Source organism: Aquarana catesbeiana, linkage group LG08 (genome assembly GCF_042186555.1).
Source record: "Aquarana catesbeiana isolate 2022-GZ linkage group LG08, ASM4218655v1, whole genome shotgun sequence".
NCBI lineage: Eukaryota > Metazoa > Chordata > Amphibia > Anura > Ranidae > Aquarana > Aquarana catesbeiana.
Window position 1 is genome coordinate 91,091,984 of NC_133331.1, and position 16,186 is coordinate 91,108,169.

Genomic DNA, 16,186 nt, shown 5'->3' on the forward strand with positions numbered 1-16,186 from the left:
TCTATCCAATCTGACAGAGCTTGAGCGATTTTGCAAAGAAGAATGTGCAAAAATGTCACTCTCTAGATGTGCAAAGCTGGTAGAGACATACCCAAAAAGACTTGCAGCTGTAATTGCAGCAAAAGGTGGTTCTACAAAGTATTGACACAGGGGGGCTAAATACAAATGCACGCCACACTTTTCAGATATTTGTACAATAAAAATTGAAAACCCATGTAAATGAGCCCTAGGAGGTACTGATGCCACAGACATAAGAAAAACAAACAAACATGTTTATATTATTGAATTTTATTTGTATTTTTGTGGAGTTTTTCTTTATGCAGCATAGGTTCGTTGTAAACAAACTAATAACACCACTGCTGAGAAAATGGCTTTATTGTTACACAGTGTGCTGAAGTGTAAACCTCTCCTACATTGCAGCATTGACCAGCAGCATTTTACCATAAACAAACCCATGTTTCCAGAAAAAAAAAAAAAAACTTTCAAAAGCATACTATTTACATGACATCAGTTGCTACATTTAAGAAAAATTTGTGGTCATAGGAAAAGACACATTTACATTTCATTGTCCAGTGCTTTTGGTAGAGTTTGGTCAACAAAGTCCAATATTAAGGCAAATCTTTTGTTTTTGGATTATAAAATTCATATGCTCTATATTATGAGCTTTTGGTAATATTTAAGTAAAAATTCAGTAGAAAGAGCAATTTGAAGATTTCGTTTCTAGAAAAAAACAAAAGGGAGAAACTTTTTGATGCTCTCAGGCATAAGGCTTCTGAATGGCCATCTACACATTCCCGATGGATGCTCACACCAGTGATACAATTTACCCAGCTCATATTGAGCTTAGTCACATCTTGTAGCTGAGACTTTCCTTACAGAATATCCACCTTCTCTGCACCATGACTGACTGAAGTCAACCTTGAGAGAGATGTCCACATCCATCATTTTGCATGAATACCTTCAGGTAAAGGACAATGGAGACAGGACCAGGCCAAAGTGAAGAACAAGTAAACCATCCTGTAGGATAAGAATGAAGGTAATAAGATGTAGGTTATGGGTTGGATTGCAATGCAAGAAATACAGCATTTGTTAGAATAAGAACATAGTTGGGCTTATTTGGTTAAGCAGTTCAATGCACAACTGTGGCAAGTGTATTAAACCACAACAATCACATTTCAGTCTACATTGATAAATGAGGACATTTTGGTGGATCTATTCTTTCAAAATTTGTCTGTGATCTAGGTTACAGAACCCCATCACACCGCTTGCACCTCCCTCAGTTTGAGGCCTTTGTTGCCTCTTCCTTTTTCTAGTATACCCCAGCACGAGACAGCTGAGAAGACATATAAGTGGGTTGATATATGTATGTGTTGGTTACACTGCAATTGTAAGGTTACTATTCTATTATATGCCTTTTCTACGTCAATACCTTCTGGTGATCCTGTGTTTGTTTGGTGACTGCTGACACAACATGTATGTTTTTCGTTTACTGCACTGTGCTTCACGCTGTATCACTTTTTTTTATTTTTTTTATTAGTGCAACTGTAACTACCCAAACAGAAGTAGCTTAGATTAACAAAAACTGTTTACAACCTGCAAAGCTACAACAAAAAATGTTTGATTCCTAAACCTATAGCTCTCTATTTACAGGGTTTGTTAACCCATCTATACAAGTCTATGCCAGCCCCTCTATAGCACACTGTCATTCGTTTTAAAAAACGAGCGCTGTAAATACCCAATATTAGCTGTCTTCAGGCTGGTCACATCACTTGCGGCCACTTTCCAGCTCCAATACATTGGTTCTGAGCGAGGAGCCGTGATCTCCCTCTGACGTCAGCCAGGGAGATCACGTGGCCGCTCGTCTCCTCCCCAGAAGCAATGTATCGTAGCTGTAAAGCAGCCACGAGTCACATGACTGGCCTTTAGGCATCTGAAATTAGGTATTTACAGCTCGTTTTTTAAAACAAATCACATAGTGTGCTATGCCAGCCTTTAATAGAGAGGCTGGCAGTGACAATTTAGCAAATTTATTTAACAAGAATAGCGGCGGGGGCCTGGGCTGGGCTGGAGACAGACACAGAGGGGAATGACAGGCAGGAAGGAGGGGGGAGAGAGCAGAGCGGAGCAGGCAGCCTATCACAGAGGGAGGCATTTTGACCACGGCTATCTGGGCGGAGAGGGCATACAGGAAGTGGTAGGTTTAGGGGGTTTTTTTCTACAGTTTAGAGGGGTAGATTACACAGCACAAGTGCTGTGCTGTGTAATCTGCTTTAAGGGACCAGAATTTACAATTTTTTTTTTTCTGGGTTAACAAACGCTTTAACCACTTTCCGACCGTGTTGCGTACATTTACTGCGGCACAATGGCACCGCTGTGTGAAATCCCGTACCTGTACGGGGTGCGCTCTCGACCATCAGATTCATTTCAGAACCGATCAATCTTCAGGTCCAGGCCAGGACCTGCTGATCAGTTTTGGTAATGAAATCCTTCCCCTGCCTATAAGTGTAAACACAGGCAGGGGAAGTGATGTCATCCCCCCCGTGGAACTCTTTTCATTCCAGGGAGAGGAGAGAGAACATCTCACAGTATGTTGCACAAACACTACACTAACACCAGTACAGGTAGGTACACTTGTCACCCCCGATCGCCCCCCCGCCCCCCAGTTAATCCCTTCACTCCCTGTCACAGTGTCACCCAGTGCAGTTGTGAGATTTCTCACTGATCTGGTGTCATTTGTAACACTAATCAGCGTTAGGGCAGTTAGTGGTAGGCCCAGGTAGCTTTAGGGGACCCCTAACACCCCCTAATAAAGGTTTAACCCCCTGATCACCCTGTCACCGTATTAGTGTTACGGCTGGTTAGTTATTTTTTGATAGTGTCAGGATACCCGCCGTATATTATCTAAAAGTTTAACCCCCTGATCACCGGGTGGGTGATATCAGTCAGGTTTTAGCGTCAGCTAGGGTCTGCGTCGCCCCTGGCGGCGTCAGATTAGTGCCAGTAGCGCCAACACCCACGCACGCACCATACACCTCCCTTAGTAGTATAGTGTCTGAACGGATCAATATCTAATCTGATCTATACTAGCGTCCCCAGTAGTTTAGGGTTCCCAAAAACGCAGTTTTAGCGGGATCAGCCCAGATACCTGCTAGCACCTGCGTTTAGCCCCTCTGCCCAGCCCACCCAAGGGCAGTATCAATCGATCACTGTCACTTACAAAACACTAAACACTTAACTGCAGCATTCGCAGTCGGGCCTGATCCCTGTGAACGCTAACAGTTTTTTTGGTAGCGTTTGAAGCAGTCGCTGACAGTCAGGTGCTCTTTTTTCCTGTGAGTCTCACTAGTTGTACCAGTAAATTTAAAGGACAAAATGTTCAAATCGAAAGTACAGTAGTGAAGAGGCCTTCACTACTGAGAAGTCACCCATCTGTCAGATTCAGGCTCAGAATACGATCCGCAGACGGCAGCGGCAACCTGACAGATAGCTCTGACAACGGAGTAGTGGTCTCTGCCAAGGTCAGGCGTACCCAACCCCGTTCTTCTGCTGTTGTTGAGGTGCAAGAACCACAGGGCTCTCGTATGGAGCAGAGAGCCAGTACTAGTGCGGCTCATCCTTTTGGTGAACTGACAAGTACCAGCGGCCTAGTACATCCTGGTCGTACATCCAGCACTGCAGTAACACTTGGTGATGTGGCGAGTCCCACAAGTGCAGTTCAAGCTGGTGAGGTGGCTAGCACAAGTAGTGTCCCACTGCCACCAAGAAGACAAAGACAGGCTCGTCAAGCCCATAGTGCCCTTCCTCCTGCATTTGACAATCGGAATTGGGAGCCCACCACTTCTGCAGCACCCGTATTTCCCCCATTCACTGGTGAACCCGTAATTCAGGTGGGAAAAAGGTGATTTTACATCACTTGATTTTTATTTGCTGTTTTTCACGGAAGATCTCTATAGAGCTATTGTGGATCAAAGCAATTTGTATGCTGGTCAGTTCATCACCGCTAATCCCCAGTTGACCCCTGCCAGAGATTGGAGACCCATTAGAGTCTCCGAATTTAAGACCTTCCTAGGTCTATCCCTCCTCATGGGTATAAATAAAAAGAGTGAATTGTAGTCATATTGGTCCACTGACCCAACACGATACGAGCAGATCTTGCGGTTCATGCATTTCAATGACAATGAACTCTGTCGTCCTTGGGGTGACCCTGAATACGATCGGCTCTACAAAATTCGGCCCCTCGTAAGTCACTTCAACCAACAGTTTGCAGCCTTGTTTACTCCCGATCAAGTTGTCTGCGTTGATGAGTCCCTGATTAAGTTTTCTGTCCGCTTGTCATTCAAACAGTATCTTCCCAGCAAGTGTGCCAGATATGGGGACAAGATGTATAAGCTCTGTGACAGGGCAACAGGCTATACATATCGTTTTATGGTTTACGAGGGAAGAGATAGTTACGTAGAGCCGGAGAACTGCCCAGACTACATGCGCTGGTAAGATTGTGTGGGACTTGGTGTCACCCTTATTCGGAAAGAGGTACCACTTGTATTTGGACCATTATTACACAAGTGTGCCAATTTTGAGTCACTTGCTTGATCATGGAATTGGCACTGTGCGATCTAATTGCTCGGGGCTTACCCCAGTGGCTTGTAGATTCCCGTCTTAGGCTGGGGGAGAGAGCCTGCTTGAGATGTAATAATTTAATAATCACGCAGACACGAAAGTCCCAATTCAAACGGCGACTGGTGCTGTGGAGAAACCCCTCTGTGTCCACAAATATAACCTAAATATGGGAGGGGTGAACCTCAATGACCAGTTGTTGGCGCCGTACCTAATTGCCTGTAAGGCCAGACGCTGGTACAAAAAAGTGTCTGTATAATTATTTCAATTGGCTCTGCTGAAAGCTTATGTGCTATACAAAGCTTCAGGACAGACTGGATCCTTCCTTAAATTCCAGGACGAGATCATCACAGCCCTTCTGTTTCCAGACGGTGCTGTGGCCCAACTTCCCAATGTAAATGCAGTGAGCCGCCTGCATAGGAGGCATTTTCCCTATGTCCTCCCTGGTACCTCTACCAATCAATCACCCCGAAGATGATGTCGTGTCTGTAGCAAGCGCGGATTTAGGCGCGACACCCACTATTGTTGTCCCTCCTGTACTAACCAACCTGGTCTTTGCATCAGTGAATGTTTCGAACGCTACCACACACTAGTGGAGTATTAGCGTAGGGTACAGCACGGCACAGTCTAGGGTACACTTTCACAGGGTCTCCAAAGATGCCATCGCAGACCCAAACCTGGAACCGTTACAGTTACAACTAAAAGTGTAAAAAAAAAAAAAAAAAAAAAAAAGTTGAAAAAAACAAAATAAATATATAACCCCTTCCCGCCGACCGTACGCAGATATGCGTACTCGGCTTTCCAGGTTTATACCGGGATGATGCCCGCAGCTGCAGGCATCATCCCGGTACCGTTGTTTACAGCGGGCGATCGGCTACCCGAGTATAACAACCGATGCGGCTAAAAGCCGCTCGGCTGTTATACCGGAGGAGCGGGAGGGGACATCCCCCCCCTCCCGTGCGATCGGGAGGCCCGGTGTCCAATCGGCTGCCTCCGGCGGCAGTGGGCGGGCTGGAACGAAGCTGTGGGCGGCTTCGTTCCAGCCTTCTCAATGTAAATGTGAAAGCGACGTCATGACGTCACTTCCCGTTTACTCGGCTGCCAATGGCGCCGGTTTTAAAAAAATATACAGTATTCAGAATCGCCGTTTTCGGCGATCTGAATACTTTGAAGTGCAAAGGAGGGATCGGGGGTCTCTTAGCCCCCCGATCCCTCCATAAAGAGTACCTGTCACCACCTATTACTGTCACAAGGGATGTTTACATTCCTTGTGACAGCAACAAAAGTAAAAAAAAAAAATATATATTTTTTTAAACACAATTTATAAAGTATAAAAATAAATTTAAAAAAAAAATTTTTTAAAGTGCCCCCGTCCCCGCGAAGTGAAGAAAACGCATACGGAAGTCACGCCCGCATATGTAAATGGTGTTCAAATCACACATGTGAGGTATTGCCACGATCGTCAGAGCAAGAGCAATAATTCTAGCCCTAGACCTCCTCTGTAACTCAAACCTGGTAACCGTAAAAAAAAAATGTAAAGCTTCGCCTATGGAAATTCATAGGTACCGTAGTTTGTCGCCATTCCACGAGTGTGTGCAATTATAAAGGGTGAGATGTTTGGTATCTATTTACTCGGCGTAACATCATCTTTCACATTATACAAAAAAATTGGGGTAACTTTACTGTTTGGATTTTTTAAAATTCATGAAAGTGTCCCTTTTCCAAAAATGTGCGTTTAAAACACCGCTGCACAAATACCATGTGATATAAACTATTGCAACAATCTCCATTTTATTCTCTAGATTCTCTTCTAAAAAAATATATATAATGTTTAGGAACTCTAAGTAATTTCCTAGCAAAAAATACGGATTTTAACTTGTAAACACCAAATTTCAAAAATAGGCTTAGTCATGAAAGGGATAAAATAAAAAAGCCAAAAATAGTTGTTTTATTCTTTTTGTATTCTCCCTCTATTGTTCTCTCTCTATTGTTCTGCTCTGTGTTACTGTATTTTTTTAACTGCAATGTTTTATTGTTACTATGTTTTATCATGTTTGCTCTTCAGGTATGTAATTCTTTTATACTTTATTGTTTACTGTGTTTTATTGTTAACCATTATTTTATTTTCAGGTACGCCATTTAGCTGCAGCACTGATTTATTTATCTTGACAGCAACAGCATATGCTCTCACGATACATAAATCAGCGACTCCAGCGCGGTAGGAGGTGATTTCACCACTACATTTAAAAAAAAATAAAAGATATAAAAATGAGCATATATGCCAAAGCATGGGGACAGGGGTGGAGGGGCGATTTGCTCCTAACATTAGGGGTGGATTGCCCCCCATGCTTTGGCATATATTTTTTTACGCACAGATTGTTGTTTTATTGTTATCATTGTTTGCTTTTCAGGTATGCCATTCATCTGTAGCATTGATTTATTTATCTTGACAACAACAGCGTTTGCTCTCACGATACGTAAATCAGCGACTCCAGCGATGTAGGAGGTGATTTCACCAGCACAGTTTAAAAAAATGCCCATTATTAGAAGTGGGTGGATGCAGGGCGGTATTCTAATGGTGGGCATACCCACTGATCAATCTCTTTTTTCGTTCAGCCCACAGGCTGCATGAAAAAAAGAATATTACAATATATGCCCAACAAGGACCAGCAATGTACTGGTATGTTGCTGGACTTTGAGTGGTTATACCAGAATGTTGCCTGCAGGTTTAGGTATCATCTTGGTATCGTTCTTTTCAGCCAGCGGTCAGCTTTCACGTAAAAGCAATCCTAGAGGCTATTTAGCCGCTAGACTGCTTTTACAAGCAGTGGGAGGGAACGTTCCCCCGCCGTCTTCCATGGTTTTCTCAGGCTCTCCTGTCCCACCGGGGAACCTGAGAATGCAGCCAGTGGCTCCGCCAGCTGACCATAGAGCTGATCGAAGACCAGAAAGGCTCCAATCATCTCTATGGCCTAAGAAAGCGGACGCTATGAGCATATCATGACTTCGGTTTTGCTGGATATAAACAGCACCATTGGGAAATTGGGAAAGCATCTTATCACACCGATCTTGGTGTGGTCAGATGCTTTGAGGGTAGAGGAGAGATCTAGAGTCTAATAGACCCCAATAAAAAAAAAAAAGCAACCCCCCCCCCCATCTTGTATCATATGTAAACAGCAATTGCACCATGCATGTGAGGTATCACCGCGGCAGTAATTTTAGCAGTAGACCTCCTCTGTAAATCTAAAAGTGGTAACGTGTAAATGCTTTCAAAAATGTATGTATTTTGTCGCCGCTGCACGGTTGTGCGCAATTTTAAAGCAGGTCTTGTTTGGTATCTATGTACTCGGCATAAGATCATATTTTACCAAACATTTGGGCAATATAGTGTGTTTTACTACATTAAAATTCAAAATAGGTTTTTTTTCCAAAAAAAATTGCGTTTGAAGAATCGCTGCGCAAACACTATGTGAAAAAAAATTGCAACACCCACCATTTTAATCTGTAGGGCCTTTGCTTTAAAAAATATATACAAGGTTTGGGGGTTCAAAATAATTTTCTAGCAAAAGAAAAGTATTTTTCATATCAAAAAAAGTGTCAGAAAGGGCTTTGTCTTCAAGTGCTTAGAAGAGTGGGTGATGTGTGGCATAAGCTTCTAATGTTGTGCATAAAACACCAGGACAGGTCACCCCCCCCCCCTCCCCCAAATGACCCCTTTTTGGAAGGTAGACACCCCAAGCTATTTGCTGATATTCAGGTTGAGTTCATGGAATATTTTATATTTTGCCACAAGTTTTGGGAAAATTACTATACATTTTTCTTTTTCACAAAGTTGTCACTAAATGATATATTGCTCAAACATGCTATGGGCATATGTGAAATTACACCCCAAAATACATTCTGCTGCTTCTCCTGAGTACGAGGATACCACACATGTGTGGGACTTTTTGGGAGCCTAGACACGTGCAGGACCCTGAAACCAATCACCGCCTTCAGGATTTCTAAGGGTGTAAAATGGTGATTTCACTTCTCACTACCTAACACAGTTATGGAGGCCCTGAAATGTCCAGATAGCCCAACCCCCCCCCAAATGACCCCATTTTGGAAAGTAGACACCCAAAGGTATTTGCTAAGAGGCATGGTGAGTATTTTGCAGATCTCATTTGTTTTTTAAAATGAAGAAAGAAAAGAAAAATGTATTTTTTTTCCAATTTTCAAAACTTTGTGACAAAAAAGTGAGATCTGCAAAATACTCAACATGCCTCTCAGCAAATAGAATGTATTTTGGGGTGTCCTTTCACATATGACCATGGCACGTTTGAGCAATATATCATTTCAGTGATTTATTTTTTGTCATTTTTCAATCACTTATGACAAAAAAATAAAATATTCAATGTGCTCAACATGCCTCTCAGCAAATTCCTTGGGGTGTCTACTTTCCAAAATGGGGTCATGGGGGGGGGGGGGGGGGGTGATTTGTACTGCCCTGCCGTTTTAGCAGCTCAAGAAATGAGATAGGCAGTCAAACTAAAAGCTGTGCAAATTCCAGACATGTGGCTGAATACATTTTGGCCTAAACATATGACGAAAAATAGGATTTTTATAACAGTTTACCTGTAAAATCCTTTTCTTGGAGTACATCATGGGACACAGAGCCTAAGTTAATAACTTAATGGGTATATAGGCACCTTCAGGTGATGGACACTGGCATACCCAATCCAGGAAGTTCACTCCCTATATAACCCATCCTCCTTCCAGGAGTACCTCAATTTTTTCGCCAGTGTCTAAGGTGTTGGTCACAAGTGAAGATGTGCTCTGAGGAGCTCCAGGTGGGATCCATGCTGGATTTAAATAGCCTCCGCAGACCGGATCCATCCAAAGTGCCACTGGGTACAGGGAGTACCTCAGTTTTTGTAGCAAAGCAATATACTTAAACCCCAAAAAGAGGGGAGGGACCTCTGTGTCCCATGATGTACTCCAAGAAAAGGATTTTACAGGTAAGCCGTTATAAAAATCCTATTTTCTTTATCGTACATCATGGGACACAGAGCCTAAGTTAATAACTTAATGGGACGTCCCATAGCAATGCTATTTGAGGGGAGGGAGACACAATCCGCAGGGTACACCCAGACTTGAGGACCTATACTGCTGCCTGCAGCACACTGCGCCAAAAGGCGATATCCTCATACCTTCTTACATCCACTTGATAAAACTTGGTGAATGTATGCACTGAAGACCAAGTTGCAGCCTTACAGATCTGAGCCATGGAGGCCTGGTGACGCACTGCCCAAGAAGCACTAACCGACCTGGTAGAGTGCACTTCGAATTGAAAAGGGGGAATCTTACCCCTTAAATCATAAGTTTGAATTATAACTTGCCGAATCCACTTGGCGACAGTGGATTTCGACGCTGCCTGTCCTTTCTTAGGACCCTCTGGCAGAATAAATAAGACATCAGTCTTTTGAATCTGAGCAGTTGTCTTTAAATAGATTTTCACTGCTCTCACCACATCAAGACAATGTAGTGACTTCTCTTCCCTGCAACATGGTTTTGGAAAAAACGATGGCAGGACAATACCTTGGTTCTGGTGAAAACCTGAAACCACTTTTGGCAAAAAGTCTGGACGAGGACGTAACACCACTCTGTTCTCATGAATAATCAAATATGGCTCTTTACAAGAAAGAGCAGCCAACTCCGAAACCCTCCTTGCTGAGGATATAGCAACCAAAAATGCCAACTTCCTTGTCAAAAGGACTAAGGGAATATGTTGTATCGGTTCAAATGGCTGTTTTTGTAACATTGACAAAACCAAGTTCAAGTCCCAAGGGTTCCAAGGAGGTTTGACTGGCGGATTAAGCCGCATCACCCCTTGCATAAAACTGCAGACTAAAGAATGTGTAGCAAGCGGTCTTTGAAATAAGACCGATAAAGCTGAGACTTGGCCTTTAATAGTACTCAAGGCCAATTTCATCTCTACCCCTAATTGTAGAAAGGCAAGAATTCTGCCTATGATATATCTTCGAGGGTGCCAACCCTTGGATTCACACCAGGAAACATAAGCCCTCCAGACCCTATAATATATAGTTCTGGAAGCTGGGTTCCTTGCATTAATCAGGGTAGAGTTAACTGACCCAGAAAGCCCACGTTTCTTCAGAATGTGGGTTTCAATCTGTGGCGTAACTACCGCCATAGAGACCCACACGGGCGCTATGGGGCCCGCAGCTGAGTGGGGCCCGGGGAGGATGAGGAATGCATATTGTACTTGCCAACTTGTCTTCCTTGCTGTCGCTAGAGGTCCGCGGCACTGGTCATTTCTGTCTCCGTTGCCATTTTACAGAAGACCAGTTAAGGAAGAACCACGAGGCGGAGCCCGGGTGGCAATGAAAGCGGCTGCAATAGAAATGGAGCTCCATTTCTACTGACCACTTTCTTGCCACCCAGGCTCCGCCTCCTTGTTCTGTAAAAGGCGTGGAAACTAGCACAGTGAGTCCTGAGCGGCTCTGAGGCCCGATGGAGAGTCCTGGGTCCCGGCGCCGCGCTATCCCTGTCTGAGACTCAGCTGTCTCTCTCACTGGCTGCCTCCTATCACATCGTGCCGCCCGGAGAGTCAGTGATAGTCTGGGTGGCTGCACCTCCAGGTGCATGAATGGGGGGGGCTGGTTTGTCCAGGGGGGTCTGTACTGAGGGAGGACTTTGGGGGGAGGGGGGGTAACGCCATGTTTTTCCACAACCGGGTGACACCAACCCTAGTGACGCCACTGGTAACTGGGGGCGCCCGATGTAAGGAGGGACTCTACTGGGGGCGCCCGATGTAAGGAGGGACTCTACTGGGGGCGCCCGATGTAAGGAGGGACTCTACTGGGGGCGCCCGATGTAAGGAGGGACTCTACTGGGGGCGCCCGATGTAAGGAGGGACTCTACTGGGGGCGCCCGATGTAAGGAGGGACTCTACTGGGGGCGCCCGATGTAAGGAGGGACTCTACTGGGGCGCTCGATGTAAGGAGGGACTCTACTGGGGGCAACTGATGTAAGGAGGAACTCTGCTGGGGACACCTGATGGCAGGCGACGTGGCAAGTGACACACTCGGGGCCCCCATTGATTCTGCATTATGGCGTGTTGAACTATTTCATTTTATATTACAATGTAATAATAGAAATAACGCGCTTTAATCATCTTGACACCATAACAAACATGGTGCCATGATGATTGAAGCACTAACACCAGGTGTTTGGAGTATCTTTATCTGTTGATTGTTAAACTTTCTGGAATACATATATTACTAGTGTGGTGTAGGATCTGGGCCTGTTGTCCCTCCATCCCTCTCTTTCCCTCCCTTTCTTTCCTTCATCTCAGACTCGAACCAAAACCCCCTTAGAGCCATGCCCTTTAAGCCACGACAACTAATTTAAGCCCCGCCATTTTTTGTGGGGGGGGGGGGGGGGCATACAACATTTTGCTATGGGGCCCTGTGATTTCTAGTTACGTCCTGGTTTCAATAGCCAAGTCGTTAAATTTAGAGACCGTAAGGTAGGATGGAATATCGGCCCCTGTGAGAGTAGGTCTGGCCATAGCGGGAGGGACCATGGACCCTCCACTGCCATCTTTACGATTTCTGCATACCATGACCTTCTGGGCCATGCTGGTGCATTACCGGATTACTTTCCAGCTTGATCCTGCAAAGAAGTCCAGGCAGCAACTGAACAGGGGGAATGCATAGATCAGTGAGAACTGATCCCATGGGGTCACCAACGCATCTGTTCCGCATGTGAGTGGATCCCTTGTCCTGGACACAAAGTTGACTAACTTCATGTTGAGTCTACGTCATGTTTTAATCTACGTCTGGAGTCCCCCATCTTTGGAAAATAGCCCAAAAAATGTTGGGGTGAAGAGACCATGCCCCCTGGAATAACTGCTGGTGGCTCAAGTAGTCCGCCTGCCAATTCTCTACTCCCGGAATGAAGACTGCCGATAGGCACTGAACATTCCTTTCTGCCCAAGTTAGAATATGGTTCAACTCTCTCTGCGCTGAGAGACTCTTGGTGCCCCCTTGATGATTGATATAGGCCACAGCTGTGGCATTATCGGATTGGATCCTGACAGGACAATCCCGTAACCTGGAAGTCCATGCCTTCAGAGCCAGACGCACTGCCCAAATCTCTAGGATATTGATGGGCAAGGTTCTTTCAGCTCGTGACCACCATCCCTGGACAGTTGTCTTTTCTAGTACTGCTCCCCAACCTGGCATCTGTCGTTACCACTTTCCAGATAACTGGTCTGAAGGATTTTCCTTTCAGCAGATTCTGGGTTAGGAATCAACTGAGGCTTTGGGACACCCTTGGGGACAGCCGCATTGGCAAGTCTAAAGCTTGAATTGTTTTGTTCCAAGTAGACAGGATACTGTTTTGCAATAGTCTTGAATGGAACTGGGCATAGGGAACTGCTTCGAATGAAGCCACCATCTTTCCTAGCAACCTCATGCAAAGGCGAATGGAGGGATCGCCTTTTGACCTGACCATCCGCACCAGCTCTCTTACGCAGTTGATCTTTGCCGAGACAAGAACACCTTTTTCTGGGCTGTGTCTATGATCATACCCAAGTACTCCAACCTTTTTAATCAGTTTTAAGGAAGATTTCTCTAGGTTGAGAATCCAACCCAAACTTTCCAGGTAACTGGTTGTAATGCGCACACTTTGCTCTAAACGAGCCACCGGCTGGTCTATTAGCAACAGATCATCTAAGTACACCAAGACTGTTATGCCCTGTGCCCTTAACCTGCCTAGAGGTGGGGCCAGGACTTTTGTAAACACCTGGGGTATTGTGGCGAAGAGCAAGGCTACAAACTGGAAATGCTGCTGTTCTACCTCGAACCGCAGAAACCTTTGGTGAGCAGGAAATATAGGAACATGCAGATATGCATCCCTGATGTTGATAGACGCCAAAAGTTCTTCTCCTAGGAGGATAGAAACTACTGACCTGATCATCTCCATGCGAAAGGAGCGGATCTTCAGGAATCGATTTAGATTCTTTAGATCTAGAATGGGTCTGACATCTCCATTCAGTTTTGGTACTGTTTAGAGGTTGGAATAAAACCCCAAACCTTGCTCTTCTGTGGGGATCTGCATGATCACCCCCCGAGCCATTAATCGGTCTAGTGCCCGAAACAGAGATTGCCTTTTCCCTGGATCTTTGGGAACGTTTGACCTCAGGAAACGAGACGGTGGAAAGTCCCAAAATTTCAGCTTGTACCCCAGAGTTACCGTGGAGATGACCCATCTGTCCTGAATTTCCTCTTGCCACCCTTCATGATGAGGCTTTAGGATTCTGCTTTGCAGGTTTCCTTCCCCAGGACTTTTTTTGAGCCTGGGTCTGACCCTGAGGTTTTCCTCTAGAGTCTGGCGGCGGAGGCCGTCGCCACTGCCTAGAGGCAGAAGCCCCTGGCGCAGGAGCAAGAGCCCATTTAAATGAAGGGCATTTATACTTTCTTTTGACCGGCAAAAGAGTACTTTTCCCACTAGAAATCGTTTGGATGTATTTGTCCAAATCATCCCCAAATAGCCGATCACCATGAAAAGGGAATCCAGTCAGGAGCTTTTTACATGGTGCTTTGGCTGACCAATTTTTTAACCACAGGATTCTACGCATATGTACTAGCATAAGCGTAAGGCGGGACGCCTGGTGAATGGAATCTTTAATGGCATCTATGGCAAAGCATAATGCTTTTGGTAGTTCGGCCAATTCCCGGGCTTGTTGTGCAGGAACCGCTTTACGGGCCTGTCTAAATTGGTCCTTTAGGGATTGACAGACGCCTATTGCAGCGACTGCAGGCTGAGTAACGGCACCTACCAAGGAAAAAGGGGATTTTAACAGGAATTCTAACCTTTTAACTGTTGAATCCTTAAGCATTTGTGTACCGACTACTGAACAAGTTCGACTTTATTCACAATGGAAATCGCAGCGTCAACTGCTGGTACCTTCTATTTTTTGGTGAATTTCTCCTCCATGGGATAGAGAACTGAAAATCTCTTTGGAGGGAGAAAATGCTTATGCGGGTGATCCTATTCAGCATAAATAAGCTGTTCTAGTAATGCATGAACAGTAAACGCATGCAAAGGCTGTGGTGATTTTAAGGAACCCAAGGAAGAAACCGAGCTTTCAGCAGACTCCGTTAGGGGTAGCATGAAAGTAGAACGAACCATCTCCGTAAGAGATTGTATCAGCAATTTCTCAGATTGCGAGGCTGAAAAAGGTTCATCTACCATTGTTTCCTCTGCAGAGGAATCATCAGTTTGTCTTTCCTTCTGATCGCCTGAGGGTAACACCTCATCCTGTGCCCACTGTTCCCCTTTCAAAGGGTCTAATGTGGGGGAGGGGGATCTAGCACGATTCCTATCCATTTGAATGGAGGATGCGATTAAAGCCGCTAATCTTTCTTCCAGGCCCTGCAGGGTGGAGGAAAAGACATCTTTAGTCATGTATACAGGGGCTGAGATGTGAGAAGCAGTTGCACCATCAATTTGTTCCAATGACTCACCCTGGCTTACCATAATTTGTATTTCAGGCGAGGATGACAGTGTGGAGACACGACTGGAGTTCCTAGCACCTGGGGTTGAAACCTTTGGTACCTTTTTGGTCTTTGTGATGTCTTTCTTGGTACGCATAGTCCTAAGCACAAAAGTAGAGCCAATATTAAATTGCACTTAATCGCTGAACAGTCATGACAGTGATGCCGCTATTAAGTTCAGCCTAGTCCTATATCAGGAATGCCACTTGCAGCCCTTACAAGCCCCACCGCTTCTGTGTCCCGTGTGCAACCTGCTTGCTTCCTCCTCGCTATCAGCTGAGGAGAGACTGCCTCAGCTGATTTTTTAAGCCTGCTTGTTTGCCGTGCGTCCTCATGAACGCTACACAGCACCGCGCCTGGGCCCCGCCCCCTCGTAAACCCGCCCCTCCTTAGTTTAAAAAACTTTTCCCGTGCGGGCGGCTTTCGGGTCTGCAGACCCAACATGGGGGGGGGGGATTAAGAGCCTTACGACACCAGCAAGCACGGAGAAAAAACAACTTCGGGACCTCCGCACCCTCCGTGGCGGGGGGGGGGTGTATTACAAGGGGGGTACACCGCTGATGTTTTTCTAACCCTCTGGTCACACACAGACTGACACTGAGCTTACAGTGAAGACAACAGATTAAGGTATGTGCATAGACTCCCTCTAGTGGAATATTAAGGCAGGACAACATTTTTTTCCCTTAAAGAAGAATACATAGGTGGACTTTTTAGTTCATAAGTTTCTTCCCTTACCATATCCCCGCCGCAGGATTTGCTGAATTAACAGTCAATCCAACCTTCACCCATCACGGCGGGCTGCGTTTAGCAAACCTTCAAGGACCGGGTCCCTTTTTATCGGGGTTCCACTTCCTTGGACCTGTAAAAAAGCACCCTGCCAGGAAAAGCTTTTAGGTAATGTAACATGACCAAAGCCCTGGATCCAGCCCTGCAAGACAGGCGTTACAGGCAAAACCTCGTGCTTCAGATAGGAGGCCCGGGTACCATCCACCTTGGCCTCAGTGGCACTT

General features: G+C 45.4%; 1 protein-coding gene across 2 annotated transcripts in view; it reads right to left on the reverse strand.

The window, feature by feature from the left end:
- Positions 1-272: 272 nt before the first annotated feature.
- PCGF6 (polycomb group ring finger 6) overlaps positions 273-16,186 on the reverse strand; it is an 89,108-nt gene continuing 73,194 nt past the window's right edge. Inside the window, exons 10-11 of one of the 2 annotated variants that reach the window (XR_012235671.1) lie at positions 15,157-15,277; positions 273-1,017 (exon numbers count right to left, since the gene is read on the reverse strand). Coding sequence is in view for 1 of the 2 variants with exons in the window: in XM_073596135.1 (XP_073452236.1) it covers positions 961-1,017 (57 nt within the window). In the remaining variant the exon portion in view is untranslated. The remainder of the gene's footprint in view (positions 1,018-15,156; positions 15,278-16,186) is intronic. The other variant, XM_073596135.1, reaches the window with a different exon arrangement.